The sequence below is a fragment of the Typopeltis vanoorti genome, chromosome 8 (assembly GCF_054136105.1).
Source record: "Typopeltis vanoorti isolate ZY-2024b chromosome 8, IOZ_Tvanoo_1.0, whole genome shotgun sequence".
Taxonomy (NCBI): domain Eukaryota; kingdom Metazoa; phylum Arthropoda; class Arachnida; order Uropygi; family Thelyphonidae; genus Typopeltis; species Typopeltis vanoorti.
In genome coordinates this window covers 108,334,511-108,353,574 of record NC_143556.1, presented here as the reverse complement: position 1 = coordinate 108,353,574, position 19,064 = coordinate 108,334,511, and the positions used below count along the sequence as shown (strand labels likewise).

The 19,064-nt window shown below is 35.3% G+C and overlaps 1 protein-coding gene across 1 annotated transcript in view; it reads right to left on the bottom strand.

Annotated features, from left to right (window-relative positions):
• LOC150104264 (stearoyl-CoA desaturase 5-like) overlaps positions 1 to 19,064 on the bottom strand; it is a 42,443-nt gene that overhangs the window by 12,161 nt on the left and 11,218 nt on the right. Inside the window, exons 3-4 of the mRNA XM_090396443.1 lie at positions 17,456 to 17,716; positions 12,793 to 12,923 (exon numbers count right to left, since the gene is read on the bottom strand). Coding sequence (XP_090252569.1) covers positions 12,793 to 12,923; positions 17,456 to 17,716 — 392 coding nt within the window. The remainder of the gene's footprint in view (positions 1 to 12,792; positions 12,924 to 17,455; positions 17,717 to 19,064) is intronic.

Below are 19,064 nucleotides of genomic sequence, written 5' to 3'. Positions count from 1 at the left end.
CTTGTGAACTTGTATTTTTGTTTTCTGCAAACATTTTCTTCCAATCAAATCCTATGTTGGATCTGATATACATGGGTCTCTTAGTTTTCTAATTGGACCTAGCTACTCTTGGCTTTATCTTCTATCATAATCTTGTCCCTTTCCCACAACATTTCAGGTGAGTTCTCCACACTAGTTTCAAAAACATCATCCAACCATGTTGAAGTTTCTTCTATGAACCCATTAAGGATTACTCTTATATCCAATCTTGAAGGATGGCTATGCCTTCGAACGTTTCGAAGTCTCAATCTTTTTGTTTCTCTTACCAGCTGATGAGTCAGTTTCACAGTCCGCGCCTTGACGAATATCCACATCGAGGATGCTAGTCTTCTACCATAGGACAAACAGAATGTAATCAGTTTGATACCTTGATTTGTCAGTTTCAGATGTCCAAGTAAGTGGGTGGTCTGAAAGGTTCTCGGCCTCGACCATAAATGGCAACACTATCGGCAAGATTTTTTGCTAAGTTGATACATCTGTCATAAGAATCCGTTTAAAATTGCAAGTCATTCTATCAAGTAGTTTGTTTTATACAGATGTCTGAAGCACAAGTGTTGTCTGTATCCCTTGAAATTGATAATGTTGAGTATCGTGCGGTTATAAAATTCTTTGTAAAAGAAGATTTAACTCCAAACGAAATTGATTCGAAGTTCATAACAGTTTCTCGGAACTATTCTACTATGTTTTCGACAATTAAGAAATAGACTGCCAAGTTTAAACGTGGCTGTGCCGGCCTTGAAGGTGATCCACGTGAAGGACGTCCAAAAAGTGCAACACCAGAAATAATTCATCAAGTGCACGACATGCTATTGGATGACAGGCGAATCAAAGTGCGTGAAATTACTGAGACTATAGGCATTTCAAAAGAACGTGTAGAATATATTTTGCATGAAGAATTGCATATGAAAAAGTTTTGCGCAAGATAGGTGTCGCACTTGTTCACAGCAGATTAAAAACGCACTCGCATGAAAATCTCTGAACAATGCTTGGAGCGTTTTAAAAAGAATAAAACTGATTTTATGCGTCAGTTTATTACTATGGATGATACTCGTATTCATCATTACACACCAGAATTCAGACGGCAGTCACAAGAGTGGACAGAAGCCGATTGTTCAGCGCCAAAGAAGAACAAAGTCATGGCATCGGTGTTTTGGGACTAAAGGCATTTTGTTCATTAATTATCTTGAAAAGGGTAAAACATAACATGGGAATATTATTCCAATCGTTTAACTAGACTAGACGAAAAAATCCGTCAGAAAAGACCCGGTTTTGCAGACGAAAATAAGCATCTTTCATCAGGACAATGCACCCATTGCATTGTCAGCAAATTGTCCATTGCCAGGACAATTTTCCCATTGCCAAAACACAAAGGTGTTTTGGCAATGGGAAAATTAAGGGATCTGCACTATGAATTGTTAGAACATCCAAACTATTCCCAAGATTTGGCTCCCTCTGACTTTTATCTCTTCCCAAAACTAAAACTCTTCCTCGCTGGTCAGCATTTTTCTTCTAATCAAGAGGGGTATTTTGCACTTACTGAGAACGGACGGGATAAACGCCCGTGGGCATCGCTGGAATAAATATATTAGTCTTAATGGAGATTATGTTGAAAAATAAAAATAATTTTGAAATTATAAATTTGTTTTTTCATTTTTATGACGAGAATGTTTCAGAAAGCAGGCATTGGTAATAACTAATCTGTTAGCATGAGAAAAATCCAACAGTCTTTCACCACGGGTATTGCATTCACCCATACCAAACATTCCTCACTCAGGACTTGCTATCATAACCTTTTTCACTTTTCCATGAAAGTCCTCTAATGAACAGTAGATATCCGTCTTGAAAGGCAGTCCAATATAGTCTGATGGTTTTCATAGAACTTCTCACTCTCTTCCACAGGCCTATCTGGGTGTCGCAGATAAACTACGATGATTGACACATTGGTAGAATGATCGTTAAGTCTAATAAAGTTTCCTGTCATTAATTAGATTATAATCTAAAATATCTTTTCCTTAAATTTCCTCAGCACTACAGGTGTTACATTATGTTTTGAGTCACCTCCTGATTAAAGAAGTAGTTTACCATCTTGTCTTTTGAATTCACATTCTCCATTCCATCTGGTCTATATAAATCCCAGAATGTCAATTTTATACCATTGCATATCTTTAGAGATAGTACCTATCTGTAGACCCCGTATATTCCAAGTGCCGATATAAAGTTCACCTCTGAGATTAATCCCATACCCGTGTATTCATCACTCACAGTAACAGTGATTTGTGCTGGAGATAGTACCTTTCTTTTCGAACTCCTCTGCCTAAGCCTTCTCGACAACCGATGCAGCATGAGATGTATTATAAGGAACAAATATATTAGGATTTTGGAGTGAGGTCACTGCAATAAAACGTGATACGGTTGAAGAAGCCGTTTCTACATATCTCGGGGTTTGATCCCAATTTATCCCACGTTAACCAGGAGGGGGTTTGAATTATTGATGCAAATACCTGGAAAATGAGGCATACTCCCACCACATAAGTCGAGAAGAAAGAGTAAAATAGAAAAGAGTCAATACCAGCTCTTTCAAATTCTAACAGCATTGGGGGCAGGAGCAATAAGAAATGACGAAAACGTGCGCCAACAAATAAAGGTGATGGGCACGAAAAGAATAATCATAATGAGTGACTTTAATTATCGAAACATTGATTGGATAGCAATGAAATCCCATGAGAAGAAACTAAATTTATAGAGCTGTCGCGAAACAACAACTTCCTCAAGCAGCATTTGATGGAAGGAACTTCAGGTGAAAGAGGGTTTAATTTGATTGTAGTGTCAGAGGTAGTTTCATTTAAAGACAACTATTCTGCTCGCTTGAGAAGGGGCTACATTTATGAATTTTCCATTCAGAAAAGGTTACATACTTAACTACAAAGCAGGAAATGACCACCTGAGGAATATACTGGGCGGTTGCTGAATCAGAATAATATCGATAGTTCAAAAATATTTAATAACGCAATATCAGAATGTTTCCTAAGAGTTCGAAGAATAAATATGGTAAGAGTCAAATGGATGTGTAGTCTTATTATGCAAGAGATTTCTAAGGAAATGATGTAGAAGGAATATCGTGTGCATAAGGGTGCTGTAAATTATGAAAAATATAAGCAGCAGACAAGAGTCACAACTGTTATACGGAAAGATAAGCCTGAGTTAAAATAAACTGACTCTGCAAGTATAGGATATAAAATCAAAAAGAGAGAGTAAGTCATTGATGTAAAGGTAGAGCGCATGGGAGAGAGTGTAGAAACCTGGGATACTCCATCATTGCGTAATAAACCTGATAAAAGGAAGCGATCTTTTATAACACGGAAAGAATGTCCACATAGGAAATTGGTAATCCAATCAAATAGGCAAGAAGGAGAGGGAGACCACAAGATAACAGCTTGTTAATAAGGCGCCTGTTTGTGTGACGATCAGGTGGCGTTTGAGATATTAAGCGCGACTACATCGTTTTCTCCAAACCTTATCATGACTTTGGTCCAAAGGGGTGGATGAACGTCTGCTATGAAACGAAAGTGGTGGATCCATTTGGTGATATGGATCCTCTAGCAGAAATCAAGCAAGCAGTCGTGACGTGTACTTTGGATTTGCTGAAAATTTTATAATCGATACGTCAGAATACAGTAGAGGCATAGTTCGAATTTAGCCACTAGGCTAACCGCGAGCACTGAGAGTGATTTATCTGTGAAAAAGGACCATGTTGGATACGATTATCTTTAGAACTGCCAAAAGAGACATTTACAGTTTATTTGGATGCAGGCCTTGTTAAGAAAACCCCCAGAGTGTTGTAAGACTGATTAGGATTTTCTGGTATTTTAGTTGGTACGTTGACAACTATTTATGTTTTATGTTTGATCGTGACAGAGAACAAGTCACTCGGCTACTATTCCATCTTGGATTATGAAATTAGAGAAGAGAAACCATTTTGTGTTATGAATGTTAAAGTCTCCTGGGAAGTTAATCTCACAATAAATGTAATGATACTACATGAAATCAACTTTTAGATATAGATATATATGTAGTCGAAATGAGCAGCATCTGAATTAGGAGGGCGATGAAGACAGCAAATGAATCTTCTAAAGTTAGGTAAGGAAATTTTGGCCTTGAGCTAATCTGAAATCCCGATTTCAAATTTGAAAACTTTGTCAAGCAATGTCTGATTTGAAATTCAGAATTTGAAAACAGACATTCGAAGTGTGATTGTTATAAGTCGTAGAGCACATTTGTGTGTTAATTCCATGTATGTTGTGCAGAAATTTTGTATAATTCATTTTGTTTAATTTTTTACCTTTTTGTCATTATGGCACATTTTTACGTCCTTAGTAATGCCAGTCTTTCTTTAGTTTATTTTCATGGTATACTCTTCGCGCAAGAGTAGGGACATACAACCGAGGTGAGAATGTCAGCACATAACTCCATCACAGAACATGGCCATACTCTAATCTAATACTCGCAAGCATATCTCCTGAGAATTTCTGTTACAAACCTTGCATCAGTGGAATTCTGAAATTTCAGAGCTCAATGTCTCTTGGGATCTAGAATTTAAGAAACAAACGTAAATATCTTGTACTAGAGAATCACAGTCTTGAAATATAATGCCTCAAGAGGATTCTTTTTTTTCTTTTTTTTTTCTTTTTTTTCCCATGTCTATTTCATGGGACAGAGCTGACCACCTTATCCTGTGAACGGTTTAAGGTCCGATGATTAATAAACCCTCGACACCGCAAGGTAAAAAAGGGTAAAAGAAAGATGAGATGAAATATCTATTTCATGGCACGCATTGCGGGTTCTATTCTTAAACTAATCTGTTACAGTCAGAGGAAACTGAAGCGAAATATAGATGAATTCTAAGGCTGAAAATAGACCATATTTCGTTATTCGCATCAACTAATGCAATTATTATATATTATTATTATATTATTGTTACATAACACCTCCAGGGAGTCCAAAGACTCATCGAGGGAGGGCATCTACTCTACAGCTCTTCGTCTTCACCAACCGCAACTACCTTTATCATCTACACCAACGTCATCTACCGCCGACTACCACCACTAGTATCACAGACAATTATGGATCCCTAAATGCCCCCACACACGACAAACGAACACATTTGCGTTGTTTCATGACTTGTGTACGCAAGAATTTGAAGATACTGTAGTTTTGATTTGTGCAGCATATTTTACATGGGTGAAGGTTAAAGGCCACAATCCGTTTTTTTCCTGACGTAATCGATCCTTATCGCAGCCAAGTAGGTGTTTTTTGTTCAGGAAACTCGGATATTTTAATTCCACAACTCAGAATATCATTGATTTATTTATTAAAAATTTATTTATTTTTTCTGAAAATGTAAAATTCTGGTTCACTCTCATGCTGCGAATGAGGGTTAGCAAGAATTCGCGTGCTGTGAGAATAAGCACCAGTTAATGCACATTTTGATGATATTTTGTTTGTATTATGTTCAAATCAGTTTGTCAGGGATAGCAATTTCTACATCATTCGTTAAAATGAAAATAAACAATTACGACCTTCGTCTTCTTCTTCTTCTTCTTCTTCTTCTTCTTCCTTGTACGTATTAGGCCTAATAGCCTGTTACGCGTTTTAGGCCTAATAGCCTGTTACGCGTTTTAGGCCTAGTGGCCTACTATTCCAAACCGGAAACCATCTCGAGGATAAGGTGGAAGGCCCTATATCTCCCGCTATGTCATATGTCTGTAGATGCGTATATTCACGGGGCGGGTCCGCCTATTCGAAATACCAAGGCTTCTGGATGGGAAAAAAAAACCTCTCACCTTCGTATGATACAGGCTACCTTAACTTTTGTCGAAAGAGACCAGCTAAAGGTTTATCACGTAATGGACGGGAATCGAACTCAGGTCTTTCCGACCAAAGAGCTACGTCTATACCGACTGAGATATGGAGGTTCACGAGCTCAAGTCGTGGCGGTAAATCAAATTTGTGGCAAAATTTGAAATTATAAAATCAGTCAGTAAGGAATAAGAAAATAATTAGACCGATTGCTAAATCAAAGTAATAATTTTAAGATGAACATTTCATTTGCTCATACACGTCAGTACTTAAAAGCCAATTTAGAATATCAGAAATAGAAATGTTAATCTTAAAATTGTTACTTTGATTACAATCTGATATCACTAAAATTTGATCTGATCTGATCTCTCTCTCTCTCTCTCTCTCTCTCTCTCTCTCTCTCTCTCTCTCTCTCTCCGCATTGTTGAATTTCTTTACTGCATTCAGGATGAGACTCACATACACGTGCTAACAGGAAGACTGTGCGTAAGACATCTGCATATTTCCAGTTTAGTCATGTTTTCATCACCAGCAGCTGATATTTAAATAGTGTTTAGCTAGTGCACATAGAGCACATCTTCTGCTTTTTGGTATCTTAAAATCGTTTGGCAATCGATGATGTTGGGGTAGAGATGCTATATCTTTCTTAGTGAAATAAGTATTAATATATTATTCGTACATCTTTCATCGCCCTCGATGACCTACTGAGAATGTGAATAGTGCGACATCTTCGAATTTGAAGTTTCGAGAATTATACAGATTTATTCTGATAGTGCATTGTCAAATAAAGCTCAGAATTACAGACCTTTTAATCTTTTATGAGTGTTATAAACAAGATGAATCGAAAGAGGATAAAAATCGAAACAATAAGTGAAAAGAGAAAAAATCACAGTAGTGTCAATGACGTGTTTTTTTGGCGATAGCCTTTTATTGTGTTTCACATAAATCCTTGCTGATTACAAAGCAGCGATTATTATTGATGAATTTTTAGTTGGTCTTCCAAGCGAATATCCAGAGACAGAGTTAATGACCTAGTTATTTAATTTATTCATAAACGATTTGGGTTCAAATATTACGAGTAAAATCTGTGTCTTAGATTTCAACTTTTCTTGACCTCATTTCTTATTATACTTTTCAATTTATAATAAAGCATCTCTGGCCTAGTGGGTGTCGGCTACAGCGTTCGTCGACTAGGTTATAAGTACTTCGTGGGTGTTGGCTAGGATTTTAACTCAAAATTCGCTTCCTTCATTTTCTCCTGATGTCGTTCCTGAAAACTTTGGTATCACCACCGAGTCAGGCGAAGAATTTCACTCTTTCACTAGAACATCATATAATAGATTAAATAACCAAAGTAAACTAAATGCAACTATCATGGGACATTTGGTTTATTCAGAGAGAGATAACAGTGTACTTGAAGCAGGAAATGAAGTAGAGTATTTAAATGACTTTTAATGTTTGCATATTTTTATTCCATCCATCCATTTCTTGTCTGTCCAAGCCGAGTTAAGCCACTAATTGAGGGTTTCCGGCAATTTTATGCAGACAGCTTGCAATTTCTCTGCTGCATCCTATTGATGATGAGTATTTTATGTCTGTAGGTGCATATGTGTGTGTGTGTGTGCGCCCGTGCATGCTTTCATATATCGGGTTTTTAGGGTGAAAACTCGATATTTTCCAAGATGAGAAACCATGAGCCTCTTTATGAGGCCGGCTAATTCACCTTCAGTCGAAGAACCCTCATGAAGGTTCTTCGGTCCTCGACGAGATTCAACTGATATCATTCCTGTCACAAGGCTTAAATATATCGACTTACCTATACGGGGTCTTGTATTTTCATTATGTTGTAAAGTTTTAAGGTAAGTATTAAACAAATACGCAAGTGTTTAATTTTAGTTGCTTAGATTATTCTTCTATAATTATCTTTTAGTATAAGTAATTCACAATTACGATATTTTTTTATCATTCAACAATACATAGACTTTACTATACTTCTGACAATGAACTGTGACGCGCTGTCAAAAACAAAGTTCCGTTTGAAATTATTTGGGAATCCACCTAGTTTTGTTCTCGTTTCAAAACAATTTTTGCATACTGTTCCAGCTGTAGTTCGACTGACTCTTCTCATCACAGACACCGACAATAACAAAGTTCATTGCAGATCTATGTTGATAGACAGAAAACAGGAAAACTGGTTTGACACTCAGGAGCTGTTATTGCCATCAGCCTGTTTTGTAAAGAGTTTAATTCTTTCATAAAATATTGCAGGTGGAACCATAGCAAGATATACCATATCTCATTATAGACACATCTAAAAAATTGTAGGTGAATTTTCAAGTATATTAAGAATGAGTAAAGAGTAATAAAATCCGCAGCTGTTTGTGCATATTGTTAATATGCGAGCTGTATTCAATCGCATATTGTAATCAAAGTGCAAATCTAAGTATTCGAGATGTGTAATCACCCGGATTGTTGGGTAAGGAATGGTTTTTGTTTGCTTTGCACAATGTAATGGTGACATATCAGTGATATGTGCGAGAGATCTGTAGTTATCGAACGTTTTTTAAATATGATGATTTAAGATTTATTGCTGTTTATTACGACATAATTATGCATGAATTAATCAATGGTTATTCTAAAGTCTGGTTGTAAATGTTGTAAAACTATTGACGGATCTTTGGTATGGGCCAGTATGCCATCCGTGTTGATAGATGTGAATGTATAGCTGTAGGTTAGATAAACCGTTCACAAAGGTATTGAAAATATATGTTGATATAATTACTCTTGTGGAATGCCACAAATAATCTCAGTTCTGTTGCTGTAGATATGATTTATTTTTGTAATCATTGTTCTATTTTTCAAAGTCTCCGAAGAAATTGTGGAGTTTTCTCTTATGCCTCCCACTTCGATTTTTTAACGAATTGTGTGTGCTGTGGAATCAAAAGGTTTAGATAGGTCACGAGCAAGTGCCAATACGAAGCAGTTGTGAATATGTTAAATTTTGGAGAACATGTGCAATCGGAAAATGTAAATTCCGATGATTTTGAGTTTTCGAACTCTACAGACGCATTCACACAAATTCCGAACTGACTATGCTACACAGTAAAGTTAGATTCATAAGGAAATACTGGCTTAAGTTGATAACAGTGTTCTGTATCACCGCAATCAGATTGATTTATAAAGCTGACCGACGTTTCTATAAATGTCAAAGAAGGTTTATTATACAACAAATTACCATTACTTGTACTGCATCCTATGCCAATCAAACAAAGAGAAGTCGACATTACATATCTATAAATGTCAAAAAAGGTTTAGTATACAACAAATTACCATTACTTGTACTGCATCCTATGCCAATCAAACAAAGAGAAGTCGATATTACATACTTATTGATGATATATTATATTAAGTCATTATAACATATGAATTATAGCAGATTATTAATCCCAACAGGAGAAAAATTTTGATTCACTAACATGATGTACACAGTCGAAGTACGAGCTCCTAGCAAAACACACGCCTAATCAATAGTAAACCATAAAATCAGTGACTTCCATTACCCCCTCCCACGGTCAGCAAAACTTTACCCATATAATACCAACTCGGCTACAAATAAAGAGCATTGCTGCTAATCTCAAAAAAAAAAACAAAAAAAAAACACAGTTTGGAAGATAATACTTAAAATGAATGATTCAATTACTTTATATTGGCAATTTCACAAAACAGTATGAAACAGATGTTAAACCACGAATAAATGATGATATTCTAAAAGGTATTGCACTAATATGCAATCTCTGGAATAAACTTTAAAAAAGTTTATTCAACAGTTATGAACAATATATTGCGATTATGAACAATAGCAGTCTTCAATTAACAAATTGGTAACAGACAACAAACACATCCTCTGCTTATGAGAGTTTTGGATATGATATTTGTACTTGTATTAGCCTAAAACCACTATTAAACATAACCAAAATTCTTGAAATAAGTGTATATAAGCAACACTACAAAGCCACTTACAGAAACGCCATATCATTTCACACAATAAATAGAACTTGCAGGAAAAAAAGTAAAAGAAAAGTTATAATAATAGAAAACATTAATGATACAATAAACCAGGGACTTGGTATAAAGAAATACGTGAAATCATATGCTATTTAACTTAACCAGAGTTTTATGTACAACTGACCATGATATACTGTTGAGAAAGTATGCTCATTTAGAATAAAAACACTACATATTTGATTCAAAATATCATGCAGACAGAATGCAAGGGACCAAAATAAATACAAATCATACCCAGAATATATAAAAAAAGCATGGCGTTTTTCAAGGGAGAATATTAAACTCTAATCTGTTCACCATACACATAAAATATATCCTCAACGGGAAGCCATTTATTTCTTGCAAAGTCAAGTACATTGCCACGCAGATGATATTGCATTACTAACAGTCCACGGAGATATTAACACTGCTTCCCTCCAAAGCAAAATATGACCTAAATGACAGGACAGTTGTAATAAATAACTCTACCACGCAGAAACTAATTATAAGGAACCTAAAAATCAGGCAATCGGAGCAATTACATTATTTATAATAGCTGCCAATGCCCCCAAACCACACCGACAACACGCTAAATAATGCCATGGCACTTAATAGACTACATCTGAAATGAAATAAACTTATACTAAACCGACATACCAAACTCCCCATCATTGCTTCAAAATTCTTCCGAGCAAATGCATGATGCTAACTAGCGTAATAACGGAATTTTTAATCCGTCCTCAGTATAACAGTCTGCGCAACACAGCTAACAATCAATTATCGAAATTTGAAAAAATGCAGAGATTGTTTTAACTGTCGATACACTTGTCGATAACCGATACACATGTCGCTAACTATGAACGACTAACCGGATTTGACTCTTTGACATTTTATTAATCAAAATACAATGTTACTCTTACATATTTTCTGTCTTTATGGATGAAGATATTTAGTGGAAACAAAAACAAAACAAACAAACAAAAAAAATTCAAAAGTTCCAATTGCTGTAATTCTTATAAATTGTTCAATATCGAGTTAATTTTTCAATATAAGTGCCATGTATCATTAGTCACACCATGCGCAGGCTCTATGTTCATTATTTCACAAGCCATTTATGTAAATGCTGGCATAAGAGGTCGCAAATGTTACACACTGACTTTCTTAAATATGCCGTAAAGTATACACTGCTTGGAAGTTAACTAGCACCCTAGTGTGAGAAACAAACAACCACAGCTGACGCCTTAATAAGAGGTGGGACATCTTTTCGCTGCGATGACTGCAGCAGTCCTACGAGATCTAATTTCCATAAGGATACAATAGCGCTCAATGGGAATTTTGGAACATTCTTCCTGTAGGCATGTAATGAGGGTGTTCTTTGGGGTAGATGTCCCTTGACTACACCAGACGCTCCAGTTCATCCCACATATGTTCAATTGTATTATGATCAGAGCTCTGTGGCGATCAGATAAATGTGATGGCGTTCATGTCCACAAACCACGCAGTCACAGCAGCAGCCTCATGACACGGTGCTGAAGGAGACGATGGTCAGTTCCGTAGAAACGCCACAGAAAAGAGAGCATTAAATTGTCTTGAATAATCAGATACCTCTCGGAGTTCAATGCTGGTGCCACCACAAACAGGAACTGTGGCAAATTGTGCCATCCAATGATTTTATTTTAACAGTTTCATTGCCAAGCTGATAATTGGAATTTCGTGTGGTGGCCAAATTTTTTTTTTTTTTTTTTTATTTAGTTAGCGACGTCCACACGATAACGCGAGATCGGCCGTTTGGTGAGAACTCGCATCGCGCGAGATCGCATGATTGGCAATGAACGTGTTAACATGTGCAATTGGTCATGGATGATCTAATTTGAATCCATTTGAAACATTGCATGAGCGTATCGTTTAATATTACGCATGCTATGTTTATGCCTACATCTATCGAAAGCGGACCACTAACAATACACATAATTTTTGCCACGAATTATACATCAAGTGCTTTGAGTGAATCGTAAAGCAAACGTAACATTTACTAGAGATGTATTGATGTTCAACGTTAACAACTTCCAGGGAAGCGATAACATACGTTGCACGGTACTCAACATTCTTTTCTTTTCGTGCGTGATATATGCATAACTGCAGCATTCGTGATCGTCTGTGGCTAAATTATTAAAAACTAGTAACGAGATAAGGAAACTCATAAAACGGTAAGACGTATAATACAAAAAGATACACATATTATGGGTAAAGTTATTAGTGACTCTCTGCCTGCATACAGAAATTCTCTAGTATCTGCATAGCCTTGATTTTCATGGGAGTAGTCTGCAGATGTCAAACATATTCCCAAAGATTAATCGGATTCTACTTACTTAGTGAAATCATTTCTATGACTGGAGAATGGACTGCTGGAAAAATTTGCTGCACAGTTCCAAATCACAGGAACTGTTTTTAGATTATGTTTGGATGACACAGGTGATCCAAACATAAAACAAAATTTAGAGATTTAAAAAAAAAATCAGATAATAAAATTTATCAGAAACACACATGTGATGAATAGACTTAAAGACTGTAATAACTTCTGATATACCTTGCGACCTTGAGACCGACAAGAATCCTATTGTTCAGAAGGCTCAGATTTTCATCTAGTCTAGAACGTCAAAATTATTTATAATGGTTTTTCAAGTGAATATATCGTATCAAGATACACATGCGAAGTTATTTGGCATAATAAATGCGCCTCTGGGCTTCAGATGCGTCTTCATAATTACAAACAGTCACAACCATCTAAAATCCAAAATAAAGAAAAGTGGAGTATGTGATATAGTATTAAAATACTGATCAAACAATTCTTACCTGGCCAGCAACACTATTGAAAATCATTAACAGAACTCGAAGAGGGAGTGTTGCTTTATATGATCGATGTGTCCACAGCCGATGAGCGCCTCCTGTTATTCCAATTGCTCCAGCATAGCCGTAGAGGAATGCTGAAGTAAAAAAAAAACATATCGTATTTTATTATTTTGCAGTAGAAAAATCTTCATCAAGCATAACACCTGATAAAGGATTTAATTAATAAATTGCATCTTAGAAAACGGAACATATATGTATTTTAAGAAATTGTGGATAAGTTGCAATTATGACAGTTCATATCTCGTAATCGATTAGTATTCTATACACACTTAAAATCTTTCTGCATACTTAAAGTGTTTGCAGTAATTTATAATTAAATTTGAATTTATTTACTTTAAATTATATTTCACCTTCTACATTAGAAGGTGTAGTTTGAATTAGAATACAGTTAACATTGACATTCTCTTAAATTGTGATACTACTCTCAACTGTTGAAGAAATGAATGTGTTATGAACTCAATGCTGCATTATATAATACAAACAGTCCTCTTGTCTATAAAAACCTCATGACATTTATAACTGCTATAAATCAAATTAAATTAATATAGTATGAATATTTCGCTGTGCTGCAGATTTTTCACTGCTAATAGCTTAGAACAGGGCTGTCCACTCTTAGGTATTCCGAGTGCTGCATTAAAAAAAAAAAAAAAATTTATCCGAATGCCGTATCACAATGTGTATCTAGTAATAGGTGACAACAGCGACACATCCTCGATGGCTGAACAAACGACCAACACTAATCGCGCGCTCACAATTCCCTGTGAGCACCAAGAGCATGCACTTTGAAACAAAATAAGAACAGTATAAAAACGCTTCTTGACACATGTAATATTTGAAAAACACGTGGGAAGTGTCGTCATCAGATTAGATCGCGCCCTGAGGCAAACAATTAAATATCGTCCCTGATGGATTATAAAACAAAAATATAAGAAAAAATCTCCAAATGCTATTTTGTTTTTATTACAAGAGAAACATTAATGCAAAACAATTACATAATAATATTAATTAAATGTTTGCTCTACAGGAATATTGCACAATAAAACTGTTTATAAGCTCTTCTTAATTAAGCTATGTTCGCCTCTATCGATATAGTTGCTAGACCAACCAATCTTTCTTGGGTCATTGCTGTTTGCAAATATTTCATCAGTTTAAGCTCGGGAAAACTTCTTTCCGCACTTGCTTCTGCTTTTGCGGTCGCTACGCTAACAATGCCTGTTAGCGTACTGACCACGCCTACCCTAATATGGCTGAACGAGTTCCCTTATTAAGCCGTACCGTGAGGCAGGCTGCCTGTAAGCTACACCATGTCGACGGCACTGCAAGTGGGTATATGGTGATGTAAAAACACGAAATAAAATTGCCAACATCGCGATTATCGATTAGTTAAAATATCTAATACGCATTCGATTCAAATTATTTTATTTTTTTCGCTCGTGAAAATCAAAAACCCACAGGCGGACCGCATGGGTCCACGGGCAGTGCTTTGGACAGTCTTGGCTTAGAACATCGGTTCCCAACCGGTGGTACGCGTATCCCCGGGGGTATATGCTGGGACGTTCACGGGTATACGAAAATTAATCAGTAATGGAGGGAAAACAAGTAAAGTAAACTATTTTACATTAAGATAGGCACTGAACAAAAGTTGCAGTATTTAAAACAGCTATTTTAAAAACAAGGGGAACAATTTATAGAAATGGGTTTAAAAGGGGTACACAAGTGGAAAAAGGTTGAGAACCACTTGCTTAGAAGAAGACTTATTTTTAAAATAACAAGAAATATTCAGAAAATAGTAGTTTAGTTATACTATATATTTTTTCATTACTCATTAGTATTTTATTTGTAGTGATGTTGTTGATTCTGTTATCGTGTTGCCGAATTTCCTGGAAATTTGCCTTATTAAAAATTGTAACCTTAACGCAACCAAAGTGACTTCTAGATGACTAAAGTAAATTATTCTAGGAATAAATGATCAAATTGTCTTAGTTCATGAGACGATAAAAGCAACTATTCCAATATCTTTCTATATTGTGAATTAGCATCTGCCCATACTGGTCAGATTTGTGTATGAATTCTCGGGAGACATTAAAAAATGTACAAAAAGACTAAACAGTAGATACGGTTGTAATCGGTTAAAGCAGATCACCTGTATTGCTGTTTCAACGGAAGAATGAAATACAGAAAAACCTCGCTTAACGCGAATTTGATAGGCGCGATAATAGTTAGCCATTGAGTGAAATTATACCATTTCCCTCTTTAAACGAGTGATTAATCAGTTAACCCGATTTTTACGTTATGCAAAATAATACATTACGCGAAACTTAATCGCCAATCTGCAGCGAGCGGTGGCACTTGTTAATGTAGCAGCCAGTGGGCAGTGGCAGTGCTGCAGTTGGTGGCTGGCGATGTAAGGTAATCTCTGTTGATTCATTCTGTTCTGTTCAACAGCCTTTAAGATCTTTCAAGAAAGACTTCATTAACAGAATAGTGGTAAAGATGGACTCATGAAGTACTCAACCCATCTTGACGGAAGAGAACAATCATAAGACTTTATTGTATTCATTGATATGGAAAATGATACCCACTGATATGGAAAAGAGAAATACTGATAAAGAAAGTGGCAGTAATAAAAAGAGAAAAGTAATTACGTTAGAAGAAAAGCGAGAAGTCATTAAGAGATGCTTAATGACTTCCCGCTAGAAATACAATGATTGTGCGAGACCTTGATAAGTGGAAAGAGTACAAACAACAAGGAAAAGTTGCTACTGCTTGTTTAAGCATGCAGATCACCCGAAATATAAGTCATTTAGTGATCGAGATGTAACGCCTTCTATCACTCTGGATTGATGATTGTAAAAAAAAAAATAATACATCTTAGTACAAAGAATATTCACGCAAAAGCTCTCAATACTTTTACATCACTGAAAGAGTCCAAATTTCAAGAAGAATCTGAAAGCTTTACTGCGATTTGAGGATGATTTGATCTTTTTTAAAAATCGAGAGGAACTGCATAACATAAGAATAACTGGGAATCTGCTCGTGCAGTATAAAGATTCTGCGGCCACGTTTTCCGAAGAATTGCAAAAGATAATTAAGGAGGGTGATTATGACGATCATCAGATATTCAACGTCGACGAAATTGGTCTCTTTTGGAACATACGCCAAAACTGAAGCATCTCAACCAGGATACAAAAAGTATATAAAGATCGTCTTACACTTTTATTGGGAGGCAATGCGGAAGGCGACTTTAAACTCAAGCCTATGTTAGATTATGGTTTTCAAAATCCAAGACCTAACATTATTGAATAAATCAGCACAATTGGAAAAGAACTTGGATTTAAAGAACTGGATAATTAAGATGTGAGAAACATGCTCGATTCCCATTCAGAACAGTTAAGCAAGAATGATCTCCTTCAACTGGAAGAACATGCATATGAAGTGTGCATATGAAAAAGGTAAAAGGAGTGCGAACAAGAAGAGAATATCACGACTAAGCAGCTAAGTGCAAAAAAAAAAAAACTTGAGCTAATTTTGAATCACATTGAGCATGGTAATGAAATTTTGTTTAATGCTGATCCGATATGGAACGAAGCTTCGAAGTCCTCAGAAATCTTAATAAAGCGATCTACAGTTATCGCAAATTGCATGACAAGATGAAAAAGTCGATCACGATTCAAACAACTTTACTTAATTTTTTTTTCTAAACAAGTAGCTCAATCAAAATGTTAGACATTAAATAAAAAATTAAGCAATTGATTTTTTAAAATTGATGATTTTATCCAGTAATATAGCTTATACAGTTTAAGTTAAGGGATATTACATCCCATATAGTTTCTTCGCCGAATAAGAAACTCAAAGAGTTTCATGCCGAATATAGTAGAAACTATATAAAGTTCGGCGATTCCAAGCGTAAGCAAATACCTGGATACTGCAGCAACTGACCCTAAAGATACTGCAAGCTGAGGCAACTCGTGTCGAAGGTGGAGCAAGGTCCACTCACTATTCTTGATATTCTTGATTGAAGCTTGCTCCACCTTCGACACGAGTTGCCTCAGCTTGCACTACCTTTAGGGTCAGTTGCTGCAGTATCCAGGTATTTGCTTACGCTTGGAATCGCCGAACTTTATATACTTTCTACTATATTCGGCATGAAACTCTTTGAGGTTCTTATTCGGCTAAGAAAATATATGGGATGTAATATCCCTTAACTTAAACAAGTTATATGTCGCCGAATTGAAGCCTTTGGCTCTTCACATATCTAATAGCTTATACAGTATTTTGTTTTTCAAATTTACGCTAACTGATGGATGAATTATAATTATTCCTGTTGTTTATTGTATTAGCATAACGCAATTTCGATTAATGCGCATTAATTTATTGATTAATTAATCGCGTTAAGCGAGGAGTTACTGTATACAAAATATTAGCTTTTTTGCCCTTAGAGTTAATTTATGCATTAGAAATGCCTAAAAAAAAATGATGAATGGAAAAAACGTGCATCTCGTTATTAGAAAATAAATATCAGCTTTATTTCTTAGATGGTGAGTGTGAGTTTGGAAACTTTTCATTTTTTGCAATGATAAAAAAGGTAACGTTTTTATAAACTTACAAAATATTATTGTTTTCCACAATGCTGTAGTCACCATTAAATAAACTCCATAGACAGCTGACAGATGAAGTAAAATGAAGAATGAGACATTTGGAAACCATACTATTTCAGAATAATTCAGCACTTTTTGTATATTCCCAGTTTCAGATGAGGTCTGATCTTTTTCAGGATGTCTATTCTCAGACGCCTTTTGTAGTATTTCTCGTTGTGCATTTCTTTGTGTAATCTCTGTGGTTGTTGGGGATGTACGTATTGACATATCTATGAAAATGAAATATGCATTATACAGATCATTTAAAAAAGTAAAAAAAAGTATATTTAACTTACCATTAGTTTAAATTTAAACTGCAATATTTCAATTCAAACTCAAAAAAGAGGAAAATCACTGATTATTAAAAATAATTTCTGCATAATCAATGAAAAATATTCATGATTAAAATTAAACCGATAAAGCGATATTTTCGATCAAGATACGTTTTAAACAATAGTCGATTTCTCGATGGATATAGAGAAGTGGACTAAATATTTAGTACATTTCTAATGAATTTGGATTTCACGTAATTAATTTAAACTTCGATGGTTCACGTTTTGAGTAGGTGTTTTAACAACTGGATCATTTAGTTCCAAACTTAGGGATGGAGATTTTCATTAAAAGCGCCCAAACATTCTCTTTCATTATCTTCAAATTTTCGTTTTTGAAATGTATTTCAATACATTATTAACCATGTTAATCTTTCTATTACCTGCACTGGAATAAATGCTTAGCAGTGATAAAACCTGAAAATGTGTAATTTATACCTCTCATTTAACTTATATGAGAACATAAAATCTCTGACATACAATAAGTAATATTCGTGCTCATATTCATTCATCGATTCGCGCGCATACAGACATACACAAAAATCAGATGTGATAAAATTATAGTGATATGCTAAAATTGTAATTGTATGGCGAGTGACTTAACCAGGTACAGCATTCGCCATATAGAAATTGATCATAGATCATAGACAAATGTATAAATGACAGTTCTTTCAAAGAATACATGAGATCGCTGTAATGCCTTAATACAATTGCAATCATTACTTAGTTACTTACCTTTGAATGATGATAACCAGCTGCCTTCGAGTTCGAGTATGTTATTGCTGAATTCCCAATGCTACTTATGTATTCAAATTCTTTCTCAAAACATTTTTATCTGACTCTTATTTCGTTTTTTAATGATGATGATGATGACGTCAAGACTCAATTTATATCTCTCTGAAGTAACCAATCAATATTATGGGCCAAGCCACTATATATTCATTTCGATAATTAGTTGCATGAATTCTTCCTTTCGAAGAACTGGTTTACGCTGTAGCTATTATATTATCATTACCATTCAGGTCTAGTTCAGATTTAGCTTCCATTACAATGATGAATGCTGGTACAAACTACTGCTATTTAAACTTAATTCTTACTTTAGATGACGCGGAAGCTGTGTCCGTGATATTAAGTTCAGTTATCTGTGATATTAAATTTAGCAGTACCAAATGAAAACTTCAGTGGCAAGAGATTTCCCGATAATTAATGCGTCCGGTTATATGTCCTGTATAAAAAGCAAAAAGAACAT